General features: G+C 43.6%; 1 protein-coding gene across 1 annotated transcript in view; it reads left to right on the top strand.

Annotated features, from left to right (window-relative positions):
* The window catches only part of cfap74 (cilia and flagella associated protein 74), a 434220-nt gene that overhangs the window by 15725 nt on the left and 399371 nt on the right, over positions 1–19124 (top strand). Inside the window, 1 exon segment of the mRNA XM_034171458.1 lies at positions 9197–9266. Coding sequence (XP_034027349.1) covers positions 9197–9266 — 70 coding nt within the window.

Genomic DNA, 19124 nt, shown 5'->3' with positions numbered 1-19124 from the left:
TCCAGCAGAGCTTCTGGTGGGCGTCCCTGGAAACCGACGTCCGGGACTACGTCCAGGCCTGTACCATCTGCGCCAGGGGCAAGGCAGACCATCGGAGGACTACGGGACTCCTCCAACCCCTGCCGGTGCCTCATCGCCCCTGGTCTCACATCGGCCTGGACTTCATCACGGGCCTCCCGCCGTCCCAGGGCAACACCGTAATTCTCACGATAGTGGACCGGTTCTCCAAGGCGGCCCACTTCGTGGCCCTCCCGAAGCTCCCAACGGCAGAACTCCTGGTCCACCACGTCATGCGGCTGCATGGGATACCATCGGACATCGTTTCAGATCGTGGTCCCCAGTTATCTTCGCAGGTGTGGAAGAGTTTCTGTAAGGAGCTGGGGGCCACCGTGAGTCTCTCGTCCGGGTACCACCCCCAGACAAACGGCCAGGCAGAGCGGGCCAACCAGGAGCTGGAGCAGGCCCTTCGATGCGTCACCTCCGCGCATCCGGCGGCCTGGAGTCACCATCTGGCCTGGATCGAGTATGCCCATAACAGCCAAGTTTCGTCTGCTACCGGCCTCTCCCCTTTTGAGGCATGTTTGGGGCACCAGCCCCCATTGTTTCCGCTGGTGGAGGGAGAGGTCGGTGTGCCCTCGGTCCAGGCCCACCTCAGGAGGTGCCGCCGGGTGTGGCGGGCCGCCCACTCTGCCCTGTTAAAGGCCCGGACGAGGGCCAAGGCCCATGCGGACCGCCGGCGTTCCCCGGCCCCCACATACCAGCCCGGGCAGGAGGTGTGGCTCTCGACCAAGGACATCCCTTTGTGTGTCGACTTCCCGAAGTTGAAGGACAGATTCATAGGACCCTTCAAAATCCTCAAGATCATCAACCCAGCCGCAGTGAAGCTTCAACTCCCGGCTTCACTGCGGATTCACCCTGTTTTTCACGTTTCCCGTCTCAAGCCACACCACACCTCGCCCCTCTGTACTCCGGGACCTACGTCGCCTCCTGCCGGAGCTCCCTCCTAACTGTGTATGGACTGTGAATTACTGAATGTGCGGACTCACACTCATATATCATATCGCTGCTTTCTGCCAGCAGTACCAGGGTCGACAGCCGAAGACAGAGGCCACCTGGGGACTCGGGACTTGGCGGCTCCGGTGTTCTTCAGACCGTTGGTGGTGGAGGCCGTGTGGGACGCGGCTTCTCTCTCGTCAGGGGTCTTCTATCTTCGAGCCTGCCCACACGTCACCTGTTTATTGACTGTGCAAATTTCTGTACATTTGGTTGTGTATTATCACAACATTAAATTGTTACCTTTTGGCTTACTCATTGTCCGTTCATTTGCGCCCCCTGTTGTGGGTCCGTGCTACGACACCTTCCCAACAGGTGCCTTTCCAATGAGATTTATAAAGATGACTGCCTGAAGAGAACATGTAAATTTCCACAGTCATTGATGATATGGGGCTGCATGTCAGGTAAAGGCACTGGGGAGATGGCTGTCATTACATCATCAGTAAATGCACACAAGTTTATGTTGATATTTTGGACAATTGAAAGGATGTTTGGGGATGATGAAATCATTTTTCAAGATGATAATGCATCTTGCCATAGAGCAAAAACTGCAAAAACATACCTTGCAAAAAGACACGTAGGGTCAATGTCATGGCATAGGGTCAATGTCAATGAGCAGATCTGATTTGATGCAGGTGTTAATTTGGGGGATGAAAATTTACAGGGTGATTCCATAATTCTTTCCTCAGAATTGAGTGATTCCATATTTTTTTCCTCTGCTTGGTCTAAAAAAGTAACCGTTACTGACTGCCACAATCTTTTTTTCTTGATTTCTTATAGTGTTTCTTAAAGCCAGAAAGTTGCCATTTGAAATGACTTTAGTTTTGTGTCATGTCTGTGATCTGCTTTTTTTCTACAAAATTAAACAACTGAATGAACATCCTCTGAGGCCGGTGATTCCATAATTTTTGCCAGGGGTTGTACATTGAAGTTTGTGATGAGATTGCCACACATCTCAAGAGGGATAAAAAATAAATTCGGAGAATCCCTCTGGTTAGTGGTCTAAAATTTATTGGGAGATAATTAGTCCGCTGATGGTTTTCAAAGTTATCTGAAAAGCTAATCTGATATTAGTTTTGATAATTAGTGGATTAACGGAACTATGCCCACCACTGGGAATGATATTGTCTAAAAGCAGACTGCAGTGGCTCAAAAAGATTGTTCTCAGTAAATTGGTCTATGAGCTGCCATGAAACCACCTTTTCCAGAATTTTAGAGCAACATGATAGATTTGATATCGGCCTATAGTTTTTCAGTACACTAGGGTCAAGATTAGATTTCTTAAGTCATGGTTTAATCACTGCAGATTTTAAATATTTAGGAACACATCCAGGGGTTAAAGAGAGATTAATCATTTCCAGCACAGTCGGACCAAGAGTGGGCCACAGGTCCTTAAACAGTTTTGTTGGTATAGGATCAAATTAGCAGGTTGTGCTTTTTGTAGACGTTATGAGTTTCATCAGCATGGCTAGTGAGATACTATCCAGGGTTCTCCCCAGACAATGGAACAAAGACGCCATTATACTGCCATCTAGCGCTGCTATAGTGTAGTGTCATCTCATGATGTTTTAGCGGTAGACTTGGTGGGAATCTAACAGCATGCAAACCGGCTTTTGCCTGAAATTTCACAAAAACAACTTCAGCTCTTTATTTTATCCTGTTTACATCCAGATGACACAAACCATGACAAAACAAGCCTTACACGAAGCCAGATCTCTGTATTTTTTGTTTCGTCTTGGCGGGGATGCAGCGATCACTGGGCCATCTGGGGAGGAGGCACCCCGGCGCCAAGCGTCACAGAGGAAGGTTCACAGCCGTCTCGATCAACGCTGTCTGCTGTGGGATCGATCAGATTAGACGCTAAGAACGATACTGCAGCCTCTGTGACAGTGAACAGGGAGGCTTTTATGAAGTAAACTGCAGAACAGAATTCGAAATTATTCAGGTACCGAGACACACGTAGGGTTTTTGGGCTGGATAGCTGCGTGCATTATTTCCATTCTTCCATGTTTTAAAGGACATGTGACATGTCCTGTCATGACAGGACATGTCATGATACACTGAAATCATAACATTTCCAAGTGTTTCTGACAGTGTTTCTTAGAGGAAACCGTGCACTTGAATGCTGCTAATGTTAAAAACGAACCACAGATTAATTACAAAGTTTATATAAGTGTGATGTGGTGTTATGATGACTCGTTTTTTAAGTGATAACTGCTAATTTTGATGCAGTCATGATAAAAGCAGCTACTTTCCACTGTGCAAAAACTGTGCGTGCTGCTCCATTACAGAACAGTCTCACGTCAAGACAGACACTCAAAGTAAATTAAATCCTACCAGCTCCACTGAGAAGAAGAAAAATAAAAACCTGAACAGTCATCCACTTGTGATTTCCAAATTCCGCTCCACTAAAGGAGTCCCCATGCACGGATCGCGTGCGATTGCCAGCTGGTGTTGAGGAGCTCCTCACAAAGTTCTCTCACGGTTAGATAGAAAGTCCATTATCTCCTGAAAATAATGTATTCCAACTTTTTCCCAATGTAAAAAAAAAAAAAAAATCCATCTGCATGTCCAGCCTGTAAAGAAACCTCCCACCTGCACGCTCACAGCAGGACTAAAATAGTGTCTAGCGACACAAACGGCAGCGTCACCACACGTTAGAATGCAAAATCCGACAGACTGCGTTGCCTCCTGTCTCTCTGTACAGCCTCTGTAAATCCAAACCTTTACTTTCGAATGAAAGCTCACAAGCTTCGTTATTGGATGAAGCAGTGTTCGTTTCTTCACTGTGTCAGCCTGATGTTTCTGCTTTTCCTAAAATGTGCATCACACGCTGAGAAATGCTGACAAATGCAGAGTAAAATGCAGAGTAATAAGATGTTTTCCAGAAATGCACCTGCTGATTCGGGGAGGAAAGCTGGACCTTTTGTTTTAACATTTTTTTGACAGTATAGAGGGGTGTCAAAATCTGAATCACAAGGACAAGGTGAGATTTTTTCAGTGAATGGCCCCAGCCTAGTGATATTGTGACTTGGGAATTCAAACTTTTCAAATTGAAAACTATGCAGGGGACAAGTGTAAAAAAAAGTCTGGAATCTCCCACATTTTAAATCGTCTTTCTGTACATTTTTTTTCTTTCAAATAAGTTTATTGCACATTTGTTACATACTGTGTGTCAACAAAACATAAACATTTTAGATTAATTTAACTAATCAACAATTCAGCACAGAATCAGACCAGAAACAGTACTAAAAGATGTTCATTTTTGTCTTTGGGCTTCAGGACACAAGGTCGGATAGGGCACTGAGTGGAAGCATTTCCCCAACAGCACCTATATACTAAAAATCTCTGGGGAGAACCCTGCTATCAAATTCTGTAAATCTAGGCAATACCTCAGTAATGGCACCCACCTCAATAGCAGGGTGTAGTGACTGAGGTTAAGGCATGCTGGGATATATTTAACCTAATGTCATCTATTTTCTTCTTGACGTAATTCAAGAAATCTTGTGCTGTAAAAGGAGAGCAACTCACAGGTGGTTGTCCATGCATAAGTGTTGCCACCGTGTCAAACAAGAACTGAGTTATGCTTGTTTTTGTTGATCAAATCAGAGTAATAGGTCAGTTTTGTAGCCAGTAGTGCATGCTTATAGTCTAAGATAGCATCACGCTATGTGAAGTGGAATACTTCTAATTTTGAACTACGCCATTTCTGTTTTAAACCTCTGGCCTTATGCTTGAGGTCACGCAAGTTATCACTGAACCAAGGTGACTGCGTTTTGGGGAGGCGTGGTTTTAATATAAGTGGCGCAATCATGTCGAGTGTAATTTTGAGCGCTGAGTTTAAACTACTCACAAGACTGTCTACTGATTGAGCATTTTCCAAACGTGAAGCTATCAGGCAGTCTAGCTTTGAGTTCAGTCGTAGTTGAGGAGTTGCGTTGATGCGTCGCTGCAGTGATAAATAAGTTTGTTGTTCCACTAAACATGGCAGTGAAACTGTGAACCTAATAACTGAGTGATCAGAGACCACCAATACAAGAGGCATAATGTCAATATTTGTGACAGCAATACCACGTGCGAGAGCCAAATCCAGGGTATTTCCACTAATATGCGTCGAATCCTGAATGCGTTGCTGGAATCCTAATGCATCCACAATTTCCATAAATGATTTGCAGAGGGGATCAGAAGCCAGCCTGCGGTAAATTCAGTTGATTGTACATGATTTGGAAAGGCACACACCTGTTTACATATAAGGTCCCACAGTTGACAGTGCACTCAGAGCACAAACCAAGCATGAAGTCAAAGGAATTGTCTGTGGACCTCAGAGACAGGATTGTCTCGAGGCACAAATCTAGGAAAGAGTACAGAAACATCTCTGCTGCTTTGAAGGTCCCAATTAGCACAGTGGACTCCATCATCTGTAAATGGAAGAAATTCAGATCCACCACATCTCTTTCTAGAGCTGGCTGCCCGTTTACACTGAGTAATCGGGGGAGAACGGCCTTAGTTAAGTTGGTGACCAAGAACCCAATGGTCACTCTGTCAAAGGTCCTGCATTCCTCTGTGGAGAAAGGAGTACCTTCCAGGAGAACAACCATCTCTGCAGCCTCCACCAAACATACCTGTATGGTAGAGTGGCCAGAAGGGCCAAAAGGCACCTGAAAGTCTCTCAGACCATGAGAAACAAAATTCTCTGGTCTGATGAGACAAAGATTTTACACTTTTGCATGAATGCCAGGCATCATGTTTGGAGGAAACTAGGCACCATCCCTAAAGTGAAGCATTGTGGTGACAACATCATGCTGTGGGGATGTTTTTCAGCAGCAGGAACTGGGAGACTAGTCAGGATTGAAGGAAAGATGAATGCAGCAATGTACAGAGACATCCTGGTTGAAAACCTGCCCCACAGTGCTCTTGACCTGAGGCTGAGGCGACGGTTCGTCTTTCAGCAAGACAGTGACCCTAAGCACACAGCCAAGATATCAAAGGAATGGCTTCAGGACAACTCTGTAAATGTCCTTGAGTGGCCCAGCCAGAGCCCAGACCTGAATCAGAACAACCTGACAGAAGTCTGGTTGTTTTCTGTTGGTCTCTACCTATGTGTTGGGGTTTGCTCTGTGGCTGGGTTTTTGAGTTGTCACTGTGTCTTTTATGTCCCTGTCACCTGTCCTGTCCTGTCTCCCTGTGTTCTGTGGGTATATGTGTGAGGATGGTTGTGAAGAAGTGTATTAAAGAATTATTAACCGTGCGCAAGGTCTGTACAAGAAAATATCAAACCGAGGTGTTGTACAGGCCGAGCATTGGTGAGGTTCGTGCGAAACACTGACATTTGATGTTCCCGTATAGACTGAGCAAGCGCGGTTAATAATTTGTTTATTATATGGCTGTTTTTGTAGCTGCATTGACATTTTGCATGTCCACTTCGAGCTTGTTTGCTGTTAATTCCTCCAGTTCAAACTCGTCAATGTATTAAAACTTGCTCTGAGAATGGTCCTCTTCATCGCTCATAATTTCTTTGTTCACGTTTTGTTTTATTTTGCTTTTAAATTTCTTGTTTAATAAGGGAAATGTTGTTTGTCACCTTGGTTCCTGCTGGGTCCTGCCTCTAAGCTGGTCATCACAGCTGTCACTCATCACCAGCAGTATATCAACCCCAGTTCTACACTTCTGTCTTCATGAGAAACTCTTGTTTGCTTCTTCGCGACGAACTCAGTCCAGTCTGAGGGTCCCGCCCCTCGTTTCTCTGTGCGCTCGGACCTCCGTGTCCATGTTTCTCCTGTAGTTAGTGACTGATTGGATTCCCTGCCATGTACTATGAGTGTTGTCTTGGAAGAAGACTTCAAGTTTTTGGGAAAATACCCTTTTTGTAGCTGTGTTTTGCGCAGATTGTAATGCGCCCACTTATATTTTTCACTGTCTCCTGACTTGTAAGCCACATGTCTTTTCCTGATTTTCTTGTGGACATTTGCCTTAAACCATGATTTTTGATTTGGGAAACACGGACAGTTCTGGACGGGACACAGTTGGACGTGCACCAGCTGATGTAATCGCTAACTGTCTCTATGCATTCATGTATACTGGCTCTGGCGTCTTTGAATACTGTCATATCTCTTAGCTCTAGACACATCTCCATTATCAGGCGAGGTGTTGGTGGTTCTGATTATGACTGGGTGAGCTTTCAGCCGTTTGATGTACGAGGGCTGTCAATAAAGTAACGGTCCTTTTTATTTTTTTCAAAAACTATATGGATTTCATTCATATGTTTTTACGTCAGACATGCTTGAACCCTCGTGCGCATGCGTGAGTTTTTCCATGCCTGTCGGTGACGTCATTCGCCTGTGAGCACTCCTTGTGGGAGGAGTCGTCCAGCCCCTCGTCGGAATTCCTTTGTCTGAGAAGTTGCTGAGAGACTGGTGCGTTGTTTGATCAAAAATTTTTTTCTAAACATGTGAGACACATCGAAGTGGACACGGTTCGAAAAATTAAGCTGGTTTTCAGTGAAAATTTTAACGGCTGATGAGAGATTTTGAGGTGATTCTGTCGCTTTAAGGACTTCCCACGGTGTGAGACGTCGCTCAGCGCTCTCAGCCGCCGTCGTCAGCCTGTTCAAGCTGAAAACCTCCATATTTCAGGCTCTATTGATCCAAGACGTCGTGAGAGAACAGAGAAGTTTCAGAAGTAGTCGGTTTCAGCATTTTATCCGGATATTCCACTGTTAAAGGAGATTTTTTTAATGAAAGACGTGCGGACGGATCCGTGCGTCGGGACGCAGCCGACGCGGTGCGGCGGCACAGGAAAAACACCTCCATGTTGATAACCATTTGTAAAATCCAGGCGGCTTTTGATGGCTTTCAGTGGAGTGAGTATATGAGAAATTGTTTAACAGGCAGGACATGTCCTTAAGGCTTTCAACAGAGGTGTTTTACCTGTGGCGGAGCGTCGCGGCGGCTGCGTCCCGACGCGCGGACCCGTCCGCACGTCTTTCATTAAAAAAATCTCCTTTAACAGTGGAATATCCGGATAAAATGCTGAAACCGACTTCTTCTGAAACTTCTCTGTTCTCTCACGACATCCTGGATCAATAGAACCTGAAATGTGGAGGTTTTCAGCTTGAACAGGCTGACGACGGCGGCTGAGAGCGCTGAGCGACGTCTCGCACCGTGGGAAGTCCTTAAAGCGACAGAATCACCTCAAAATCTCTCATCAGCCATTAAAATTTTCACTGAAAACCAGCTTAATTTTTCGAACCGTGTCCACTTCGATGTGTCTCACAGGTTTAGAAAAAATTTTGATCAAACAAAGCGACAGTCTCTCAGCAACTTCTCAGACAAAGGAATTCCGACGAGAGGCTGGACGACTCCTCCCACAAGGAGTGCTCACAGGCGAATGACGTCACCGACAGGCGTGGAAAAACTCACGCATGCGCACGAGGGTTCAAGCATGTCTGACGTAAAAACATATGAATTAAATCCATATAGTTCTTGAAAAAAATAAAGAGGACCGTTACTTTATTGACAGCCCTCGTAAGTGGGTTTCAGAAGGATTGCTAGATGATCGGATCAGCTGAGGATGGGGATTGGGCTCAGCTTTGTATGCATTTCTGATGTTACAGTAGCAGTATTGTGTTATGATACAGTCATAAGCATGCCTGTGTGCACAAGCATAGTGTACGCATGCCATCAGCTCTGAATATTGTGCTGTGTAAATGGCAGAAAACTTTGCTCAACTTTAGACCAGTGTTTTCTTTGTGTGGTGCAGTGGCTTTATTCTTCCACATGATTGCAATCCACCTTCACTGTGCATGACCACACCTTACTTTAGGACCAACTTGTCCAAAAATGACAATTTTTAAGGTTATGTTTGCATAGATACTTTTGGTTATGGGTTAATATATAAAATCAATTAAAACACTGTAATTCTTAGATCATTCACCCAATTTGGTTATAAATACCTTCAAACTGGAACGTGTATAATGTCACCTTATATTCATTGTATTCTGTGTCAGACAGCATTACAATTCTTTGTTAATTTATGGACCTGGCTATATAAGTCACTGCATGTCCCTGTGCATACTCACAGTGTGTATTTGAGATATTAAGGCACTTGGATTTACAGTTAATGTAATTTTTGCTTTTTTTTTCAGGTAAAGAGGCATTCATGGATGAAGAAGACCCAACCACTCTTCTTGATTTAAAGTACTTGGAGTTGTCAGAGTAAGACTATTAAGATAAGATAAGATTTTATTGATCTCACAGTGGAGAAATTCACGTTACTTCAGCTTTTAAAAAAAAGACACACAATATGGGTGCGAGTGGAGGAAAATGTGCATCAAACAGCATGTGCAAGGATAGGCAATAATAATGATACTTGTAATAATACAATAACATAAGCGAATGAGGTAGAAGTAGAATATGTATATGTGTATATACTAGGTCTGTTAGAAAAGTATCCGACCTTATTTTTTTTATTTATTTATTTTTTTGCAAAAACCTGATGGATTTGAATCAAGCATGCTTGCATGAGCCAACATTGAACCTCCGTCCGCATGCGTGAATTTTTTCACGCCTGTCGATTGCGTCAGTTGCTGGCAAGTAGCATTTGTGTGAGGTCGTGTGTTGTGCTGTCGGCGGTTTTTCATTGCAAGGAAAATCACGGAACGACTGGAGCAGCGCGACTGCATCAAATGCGGATGATGTATCCGCCAGGCATCATGTTGTATGATGTTCTCCTTTGTATGATGTACGATCATGATGTATGATGTGTATATAATTATATATATATATATATATATATATATATATATATATATATATATATATATATATATATATATATATATATATATATATTAAAAAAAGATAGGAGCATCTTATTTACAATATGTGAAATGGAGTTTAGATGTGGTAAGGTGACATTAGTGCTGGGATTTGTAAACGAGTTGTTATTGCGCATGATTTGTGGACATATTATTGTACGTGGTGTGTCCATAAAGTAATGGTCCTTTTTACTTTTTTAAAAACTATATGGATTTCATTCATATGTTTTTACGTCAGACATGCTTGAACCCTCGTGCACATGCGTGAGTTTTTCCACGCCTGTCGGTGACGTCATTCGCCTGTGAGCACGCCTTGTGGAAGGAGTGGTCCCGCCCCCTCGTCGGATTTTCATTGTCTGGAAATGGCGGAATGAAAAGGACTTTTTTTCCATCAGAATTTTTTCAGAAGCTGTTAGAGACTGGCACCTGGAAACCATTCGAAAAAGTTATCTGGCTTTTGTTGAAAATTTTACGGGCTTCACAGAGAATAAGGACTTTAACTACAGCTTTAAGGACCCCTTTAAGGACCCCTTTAAGGACGGTCGGTGCGCCGCGCTCCAAGCTGCGACGTCGCGGAATAAACCACGATCATTTCTAAGCTGATGGCTCTGTGGATACGAGACCGTCGTGTGCTCTTTCTCTGGTTATCACAAGAGCTGGACATCAGCCATTTTCCGGCAGATTTCACTTTTAACAAGAGATTTTGTCATGGAAAGCCGCGTGGAGGCTTCGCGCGTCACAACCGATTCGCTGATGAAGCGAGACAAAGGAACACCTCCGTTTTGGAGTGTTAGAGGACAAGTTTGGACATGTCCAGCTCTCCACAAGTTCTCTTATACTCACTCGACTGGTAAGCACTGAAAGCCGAGATAGGCATGTCCAAACTTGCAAGGACCCTGCAAGGCTTATGATAAATGTGGGTGTGGAATCCATTAGCTTAGCGGGGAATTTAGTGCAGAAAATCCACTATGGTGATAGTGCAGTTTATTTGCCAGGGAGGGAATTTCAACAAGTTGAGACTGTGGCCTGCTTCCGTAGTTGTGTCCATAAAAATCATAGAGGGATATGCTTGTTGGGTATTTTCTCCTCCAAACATTTTTAAAACCTTTAACAAGACAAACAGAGTCAAGAAACACCAGTGAGACAGAAAATCAAATATTACGCGCGGAGTGCGGCCAGGCTGTACACCAAGGCTACACTAAAGTCTGGCCTGCTTTTCCGCTCTTTTTATTAAGAGACGCCCTCATCACATAAACAAGAAACTTGTCCTAAGGGTGGGGGTAATGACGCAAGACAAGTTTCTTCCCATAACATAAACGCATACGTCAATAAGTGCAGCTGTAAGGAAGAACACTTCAGGTCAGCACATCTCGTTCGTCTGTTGCAGGTATCAGCTGTTCTGCATCTGCCTGAAGTGTCCTGTCTTCCACACTCCTTCACACTAAACACCACATCACAAACGTCAAAACAAAATTGAATTCTCAGGATTGCATTAAGACAGGTGCAAAACAGCACATCTCCGTTCTCATGAGAAAGAAGACAAAGCTAAACAAGGTTGAATAACACGTACGTTCTCAGGGTGAAGTGCAAAACAGCACAACACCGTTCTCATGAGAAAGAAGACAAAGCTAAAAAAGGTTGAATAACACGTACGTTCTCAGGGTGAAGTGCAAAACAGCACAACACCGTTCTCATGAGAAAGAAGGCAAATGTACAAACGTTTAACAGTGATAACATGTATACAAAATCTCTAACATTCCCCTCCTGTTTATCGCCTGTTAAAACATACAGTAGGCATCACTCAGCTTAGCACTTCTTTTTGAGATTTTCACTAAGCGGTTCATCATGGTATGTTTTCTCTAGGCTTACACCCCAGAGGTGATGTCATCATTGTCACCATCATCGGTGTCTGGGTCATCATACTTCCATTGGTCTGGGTACAGGTCAGGAGAGCCATCGTCCTCCTTGTCGTCATCTGTCCCCAGAAGTGGATATGATGCTGGACCCCCTCCTGGTCCTGGACTTATTGCTGTGGTTATCATTCTATTTACAAGGCCTCGGAGACATGGAATACAACAACATCTACACAATGTTAGAATTGCAGCAAATACTGCTATAGACACTAATAGTGAAGAAATCAAAGACCTCCATTTTCCCATCCCTTCCAGCCACCAATCCCAGCCTTCGGTGTTTACTCCACTGTGCTCTTTCATCTTCCTGTTCAACGTCCTCAGCCCGTCAATGGCTTGAGTGAGACTGCCGTCTGCAGCTGTGTTGTTGGGAATGAATGTGCAGCATTGTTCTCCGAACATGGCACAAACACCTCCTTTCTCTGCCAACAACATATCCAGAGCAATGCGATTCTGGAAGGCCATAAGGGACGTGGCTTCTAACTGTGAATGGACAGCCTTAAATCCTTCCTCAGTCCAATTTCCTAATTTCTGTACATTGTAGTGGATGTAGTTTATTCTGTCCACGTTTTTATTAATTGAGCACCACCAACAGATGGAAGATTCGAATCCAGCTGCTATTTGATTAACCAGTTTATACTCGTCAGGCACTCCCCTGGGGACTCCTATTGCGTCAATATATGTTGGATTTCCCACTCCTTTCCAATCTCTTTTCACTCTATGTCTGGCTACGCCTTTCTGCCAATCTTCAGGAATAAGAGAGGCTGCATATGTCGTAACGTCTTCAGGGGTCATGGGTATGGCTTCAACTGGTAACAATAATGATATTAATGCACAATAACCTGACACATTTCGTGGCAGTCTGTCAAAGATTCTGTTATCCCCACACCACCACCATACGTCACTCCTCCCGACAGGTTTGAATGTGGGAGTACTATGGACCACATTCTTACACCAGGCGGTGTGGTTTAAGCTACCCAAAGTCTTACTTGTCCCTGTCAAGTGTACACATGTATGGTTAGCATGCCCAACTTTGCTTGAGAATAAAGGTTTAATCTTAGTCAATTTGGTCACTGGATAGATCTTGTCCCACTTAGAACATTTGTTGTTTGCCGCAATGTATGTCTGTGTCATAGCAGTCAGTAGACAGTCTTTGGGTAATGCTGCCGGTATTACCTGTAATATAGGTCTGGGTCCCATACATACAACACAGTCCTTCTTTGCTGCTAGTCCTGCTTGTTCTGCCATTAAAAGCCAATTGTTATTTTGTCCACTAATTCCAGTAGTTACTAGGAACCAGTCATCTGCCTTCATGTCTTTTGTGCCTTGTACAGACACCCCCTTTGCTTGTATGGACTCCCCCTTTGCTTGTATGGACACCCCCTTTGACGTACTTAATTCGGTCAATATTGGTTGCTGTACTCTATCTGTTTCACAGAGGAAGAAATGGAAATACGGATCTTTTCCTTGTTTGTATACCCAAAGGAGGAACAACCAACAGTCTCCCTCTATATCAGGTGGGAATATGGTTCCTTTTTCTGTGGTATTCACCACTATAGACAGCTTATCATCTGTTTGATACATTTTGAGACTTTGACTCTGGTACTTAGCCCACTCGGTTTGTGCCCATCTTGGTGTCCATCTACTCCATTCATCGGCTACCAACGTTTCCCATCTCCTATCTTGTTGATCGTTGGTCATATACCATGAGAAACTATTTCCGTAATTAGTCCCTCTGTCACCATCCGGCATTCCATGGGTAAGAGCACTATATGGTACAGAGATGATCACAGAAGTATTTCTAGGAATGCAGGCCTGTACACCAAATCGGTATGCATTATTCCCATCACAGCTATGTACTGTGGCATTAATTATCGGACTGGGGTCTTTGTTACTTCTTTTTGGTCTCTGCAATCTGCGGATGTGATCCTTATTATCATGTCCCGTGCTCATGGCTTTTAATAATACTCCCAATTCAAAAAAGAAAAGTAGCATAACAAGGACTGTCCGTGGGGTCCAGAAACCCCCGTTTTTTTTTTTTTTCTTTCGCCATTTCTGCACACTACAGCACACCTATGTTCAGAACAGTGGCTTCTTAATGTCTTCTGCTAGCTTTCGTGTCTAACCTGGATCTCAACACCAAGCTCACACACTATTACTAGTCTTGTCCTACTGTTCTTACTGTTTGTCTGTGTCTGCAGAAATGACTTTCTTACAGTGAGTTAAATGAATCCATGTACTTCTTTCCCCAATTTTCAAAGCTGTGGGTGTTGTGAGTAGTACTTGATAGGGCCCTTCCCATTTAGGTGAATGCCAGTGTTTTCTCTTGATGCTTCTTATCAACACCCAGTCTCCAGGTACCACTTTAGGGTCCTCCTGTGGAGAAATGGGATCATCAGTGTTTGGAACTCTCCCTCGTTGTCCTTCTAACATTTTTCTCATGTAATCCGCCAAATTGGCTTCCTCAGGTACATCCCAAATTTGTCCATAATATGGCAATCGATATTTTCTGCCAAACAATGTTTCATACGGTGTCAACCCCATGGTACTAGTTATGTTTATATACATTTTTACCAAATCTACACAATGTGTCCATGGTCTGCCTGTTTCCTCCATTGTCTTTCTAAGTCTGTTTTTTACTGTTCCATTCATCCTTTCCACTAATCCGGCACTTTGTGGATGATAAGAACAATGATTTTTGAGATTAACCTGTAGTGCTTCTCCTACGTATTGCACTATTGCATTAACAAAATGTGCTCCATTATCTGAATAGACTGTTTCTGGTATTCCAAATCGTGGGATGATGTCTTTGCATAATGCTTTAGCCACTGTAAGTGAATCTGCATGTTTTGTAGGGAACAATTCTACCCATTTTGAGAAGGCATCAATTATGACTAAACAAAATTCCTTCCCTTCATGTTTACTCAGCTGTATATAATCCATATGAATCACTTGAAAGGGATATTGTGGTGTTGGAAATTTACCTCTTTGGGGTCTCAAATTGCCTTGTGAGTTGTGTTTTGCACATATCATGCATGCTCTACAATGCTGTTTTGCATATGCTTCGAACCCATAAAGACAAAAAATAGATTGCAATTGCGATATCATACCCCCTGATGAGACATGCGTCACGCCATGGCTCATAATAGCTGCCCATTTAAACATATTTTTTGGCAATATGGGTTTCTTTTGTGGTCATACGCACAAGCCATTCGCATACGTAGCTCCTTTAGCTATCCACATTTGTTTCTCTCTGTCAGTTGCCTGCTGTTGCATGTCAGCAAGCAGTGTATGACCTAAATGCAACTCTGGGGTAGTTTCCTGTACAACAAAAATAGAAGGAGCTGCTGCTGCCTCTTTTGCTGCTTTGTCAGCAAAATCATTTCCTTTTGAAACACTGTCAGAGCCATTGGTGTGAGCCGCACATTTGCATATAGCAATTTGTTGAGGCAACTTCACAGCTTGCAGTAGGGCAGTTAGGAGAGTGGCATGAGTCACTGGCTTTCCAGACGACGTCACCATTCCACGCTCCTCCCACAGTTTTGCAAACACATGCACTGTGCTAAAAGCGTACTGGCTGTCTGTATAAATTGTTACAGCCGTACCTTCAAACAGATAGCAAGCTGCAGTTAAAGCAACTAATTCAGCTGCTTGTGCTGAAAATGACGATGGCAATGAAGCAGAATCTAATACTTCTGAATTTGTGACGACAGCATATCCAGATTGCGTTTGTCCATAAGCATTTTTGGTGGAAGAACCATCCACATACACGATTGTACTGTTTGGGATGGGTGTGTCCCGGAGGTCTGGGCGTGCTTTTGTACAAACTGTTGCTACATCAAGACAATTGTGCGGCTCACCATCCTCAGGTAAAGGTATCAATGTGGAGGGATTCAATGTTGTACATCGCTCTATCGTAAGGTGTGGCTGTGATAATAGCAAGGACATGCACGAAAGATGTCTTGCTGGGGACAAAAGGCTCATGTTTGTCTGCAACAAAAGTGCAGAGACTGCATGTGGAACTTTCAATGTCAACTGATGGAATAGAACAACATTACTGCTACTTTGAACAGCCATAGAGGCCGCAACAACAGCCTGTACGCATGGTGGTAAAGCACTTGCTACTGCATCCAATTTAGATGAGTAGTAGGCAACTGGCCTCAATTTTGAGCCATACACTTGAACCAAAACACTAGTCATGAACTTATTCTTACAATCAACTGTTTGAATGAATGGTTTACTATAATCTGGTAGTGCCAAAACTGTGGATGACACTAATGTTTGCTTTACTTTTACAAAGGCTTCCTCAGCATCTTTGTTCCATTCCAACACGGTTGACATTGAAATATCATCTTTGTACATCAAATCAGAAAGTGGACTAGTCAACTCTGCATAGCAAGGAATCCATGCCCTGCAGTAATTTGTCAATCCAAGAAATGACATCATCTGCTTTTTGGTTTGTGGTTTTGGAGCGTGCAAAATTGCTTCCTTCCTGTCAGACAGGATCGTGCGCCCTGTGGCTGATAACTCATGTCCTAAATATTTTACTTTATCCCTACACAACTGAACTTTGTTTTTACTCACTTTGTGGCCATTATCAAATAAGAAACGTAATAATGCTACTGTGTCAGTTATGCAGTTTTCTCGTGTGTCAGAGGCAATCAAAATGTCATCAACATACACTAATAGTTGGCTATCTGCCGGTGGAACAAAATTGGCTAAACATGCTGACATGACTTGAGAATAAATAGTTGGGCTCTCTGCGTAACCCTGCGGTAATCTGGTGAATGTATATCGTTGTCCTTTAAAGGTAAAAGCAAACCAGAATTGACTATCTGGATGCACTGGCACAGAGAAAAATGCATTACTTATGTCAATTACTGAGAAACTATTAGAATTTGGTCTCAGCGAATTTAACAAGGTATGTGGATCTGGGACACATGGTGCTCTTTTAATCACAGCAGCATTTACTGCCTGCAGATCTTGAATCATTCTCCACCCCACTGAGGGCGGAGCCTTTTTCACAGGAAATATGGGTGTATTACATGGTGAATCTGGACATGGCACTATTACTCCTGCTGTTAATAAATCCTCTATTACTGGCCTGATTCCGTCAATTGCATCAGGTTTCAATGGATACTGTCTTACACATGGTCTGTATTCTGTTTTTGGCCTTATAACTACAGGTTGTGCATTTTTAATCAGTCCTACGTCTGAAGGACCTGTTGTCCACAATCCTGACGGTACTGAAGAGAGAAGAGCATCCTCTTCAGGACTCAACTGAAACACTCAGGATTGTGAAGTGGACGCATCAATGTGTGTTCCAGCTGTCAGCACCAATGAGACATTAACTAGCACTTTATACAACTTGGTTGATGGACTGAACTCAGTTCGTGGGCCAACTCTACTCCAATCAGAGGCTGACAAAGCTGTTATGACTGTCAGTCCCAATTCTTGCCATTCTGTCAAATATGGCTTACAAAGTGACATATGTAATGGCATACCTGTGAATTTCAATTTTGATACATCTTCAGTGGCGCCTGTTACTGTTATGACGGCTATTGAGTTGCCATCATGAATCAAATCGGTCATTGTCAGTTTCACAGGTGAAACATTTTTCAATTTAGTTTCATAGTCACCATCCGGACCTGGAGGATCTTTATGCCACATTGTGACATGCAGGTCAGGTGGTGACATCTGTTGTTCAGGATTTTTTAGTAGGGCTGTCGCTTGCAAGACGACATCTTTACCCCATCCTGCAGCATCTTCTTCTGAGATGTCAAATGTATAGTAATAGTGGAATGTGGGGTCAGCGCTTTCTTCTCTTACCATGTTAACGCCTCCTGTGCGTTCAACAACTAATTTCCCTTGTTCCACAATTATGGACAAGCCCAATGCAGTCAATCCGTCTCGTCCTAGGAGGTTAACTGGACATTGTGGCATGCTTAACACTGACATAGTACACGTCAGGCCAAATGGATCTGTCAACGTTATGGGTTTGGTGATAGGAACGTCTGATGTTTGTCCATTTGCAGAGCGAACCCTAAAGAGTTCGTTGCTTAATTGATGGACAGGTATGTTGTCATTACATGTGGTTCTACATGCTCCTGTATCACAAAGGAATGTCACTGGTCGTCCATTTACCAACAAAGTCACTTCTGGTTTTGGTACCGGATTTCCCAGCAAGGCACACAGATCCATACATACAGATTCAGACTGCCTATCTGATATGGAATCATGGATTATGGATTCTAGTCATTGTGGATACTGTGGCTGCGGAGGATTATTCCGTTGTGGAATTCTCCCTGCTGCTCCCTCAGTAGGTGGATTTGGACAATTTCTATACATATGTCCCTCTCTTCCACAGTTCCAACAAATCAGGGGACCACGTGGTGGCCCTCCCTGCTGTTGTGGTTGCCATGGTCCTTGACGTTGTGGCTGTCCACCTTGTCTATTTTGCCATGGCTTTTTGGGGCGTTTGCACTGCTTCTGCTGTCTTAAGTTGCCCTGCTGGTAATATATTTCATCATCTCCATGTGCTACATACACTCCTTTGTCGCTGTTTCTTGTCTTTTTCTGTTTTAAGACTTCTTCTGCATGACAGCAGTGTGTATGTGTGTCTTCCAATGTGCCTGTAGGCAATCCAATCCAATGTTTCTGTATCCAAGCTTTTATATCCTTATTGGAATGTTGGATCAGAGCGTTTTTCAATTGTTGTTCATACACAGGTGTTTCTGGCAATATGCCACTATGGACCCTAAACACATTCTCAAATCTGCACCTAAACTCTGTCCATGGCTCTCCTTCTTTCTGAGTTGTCCTGGTAATTTCAGTATAATTTATCTTTGGTCCTAACACTCCTTTTGCACGTGTAATCATAGCTTCCACTCTTGTTTTCAAGACTAGATCATCATGTGTCAGTGGTACGCCTTGTTGATCTGCAGGATTCCAGTCTCCGCGTACCTGACTCCATTTAGGGCCACATGCTTTCATCCACACCTGTTGGACTTCAGGTCCATTAAGGTGGTAAGATGTTCTAATGTTTTCTATATCCTGCATAAATCCCTCAATATCGACATGTGGCGATGGTATCATGTCGACTGCTGCTTTGATATCATCAGCATTCCATGTCCGATAAACGAGCATGGTTGGTAGCTGTCCTGCTGTTCCTGCACGAGGATTTGGTACTTCTATCATAGGATAGGCACCTCCCTGATCACTATGTTCCACCATGGGAGGGGCTGTAGGCACTTTCGCTTGACTGCGTGTTTGTGGTTTTTCTGGTTTTTCTCTTTTTACCTTAGGTTTTACCGCCAAATCATACTGTGGTGGCGGTACATCGTCAT

This window comes from Thalassophryne amazonica, chromosome 6 (assembly GCF_902500255.1).
Source record: "Thalassophryne amazonica chromosome 6, fThaAma1.1, whole genome shotgun sequence".
Lineage (NCBI taxonomy): Eukaryota > Metazoa > Chordata > Actinopteri > Batrachoidiformes > Batrachoididae > Thalassophryne > Thalassophryne amazonica.
Note: the sequence above shows the minus strand (reverse complement) of the source record. Positions and strands in the feature narration are given on the sequence as shown.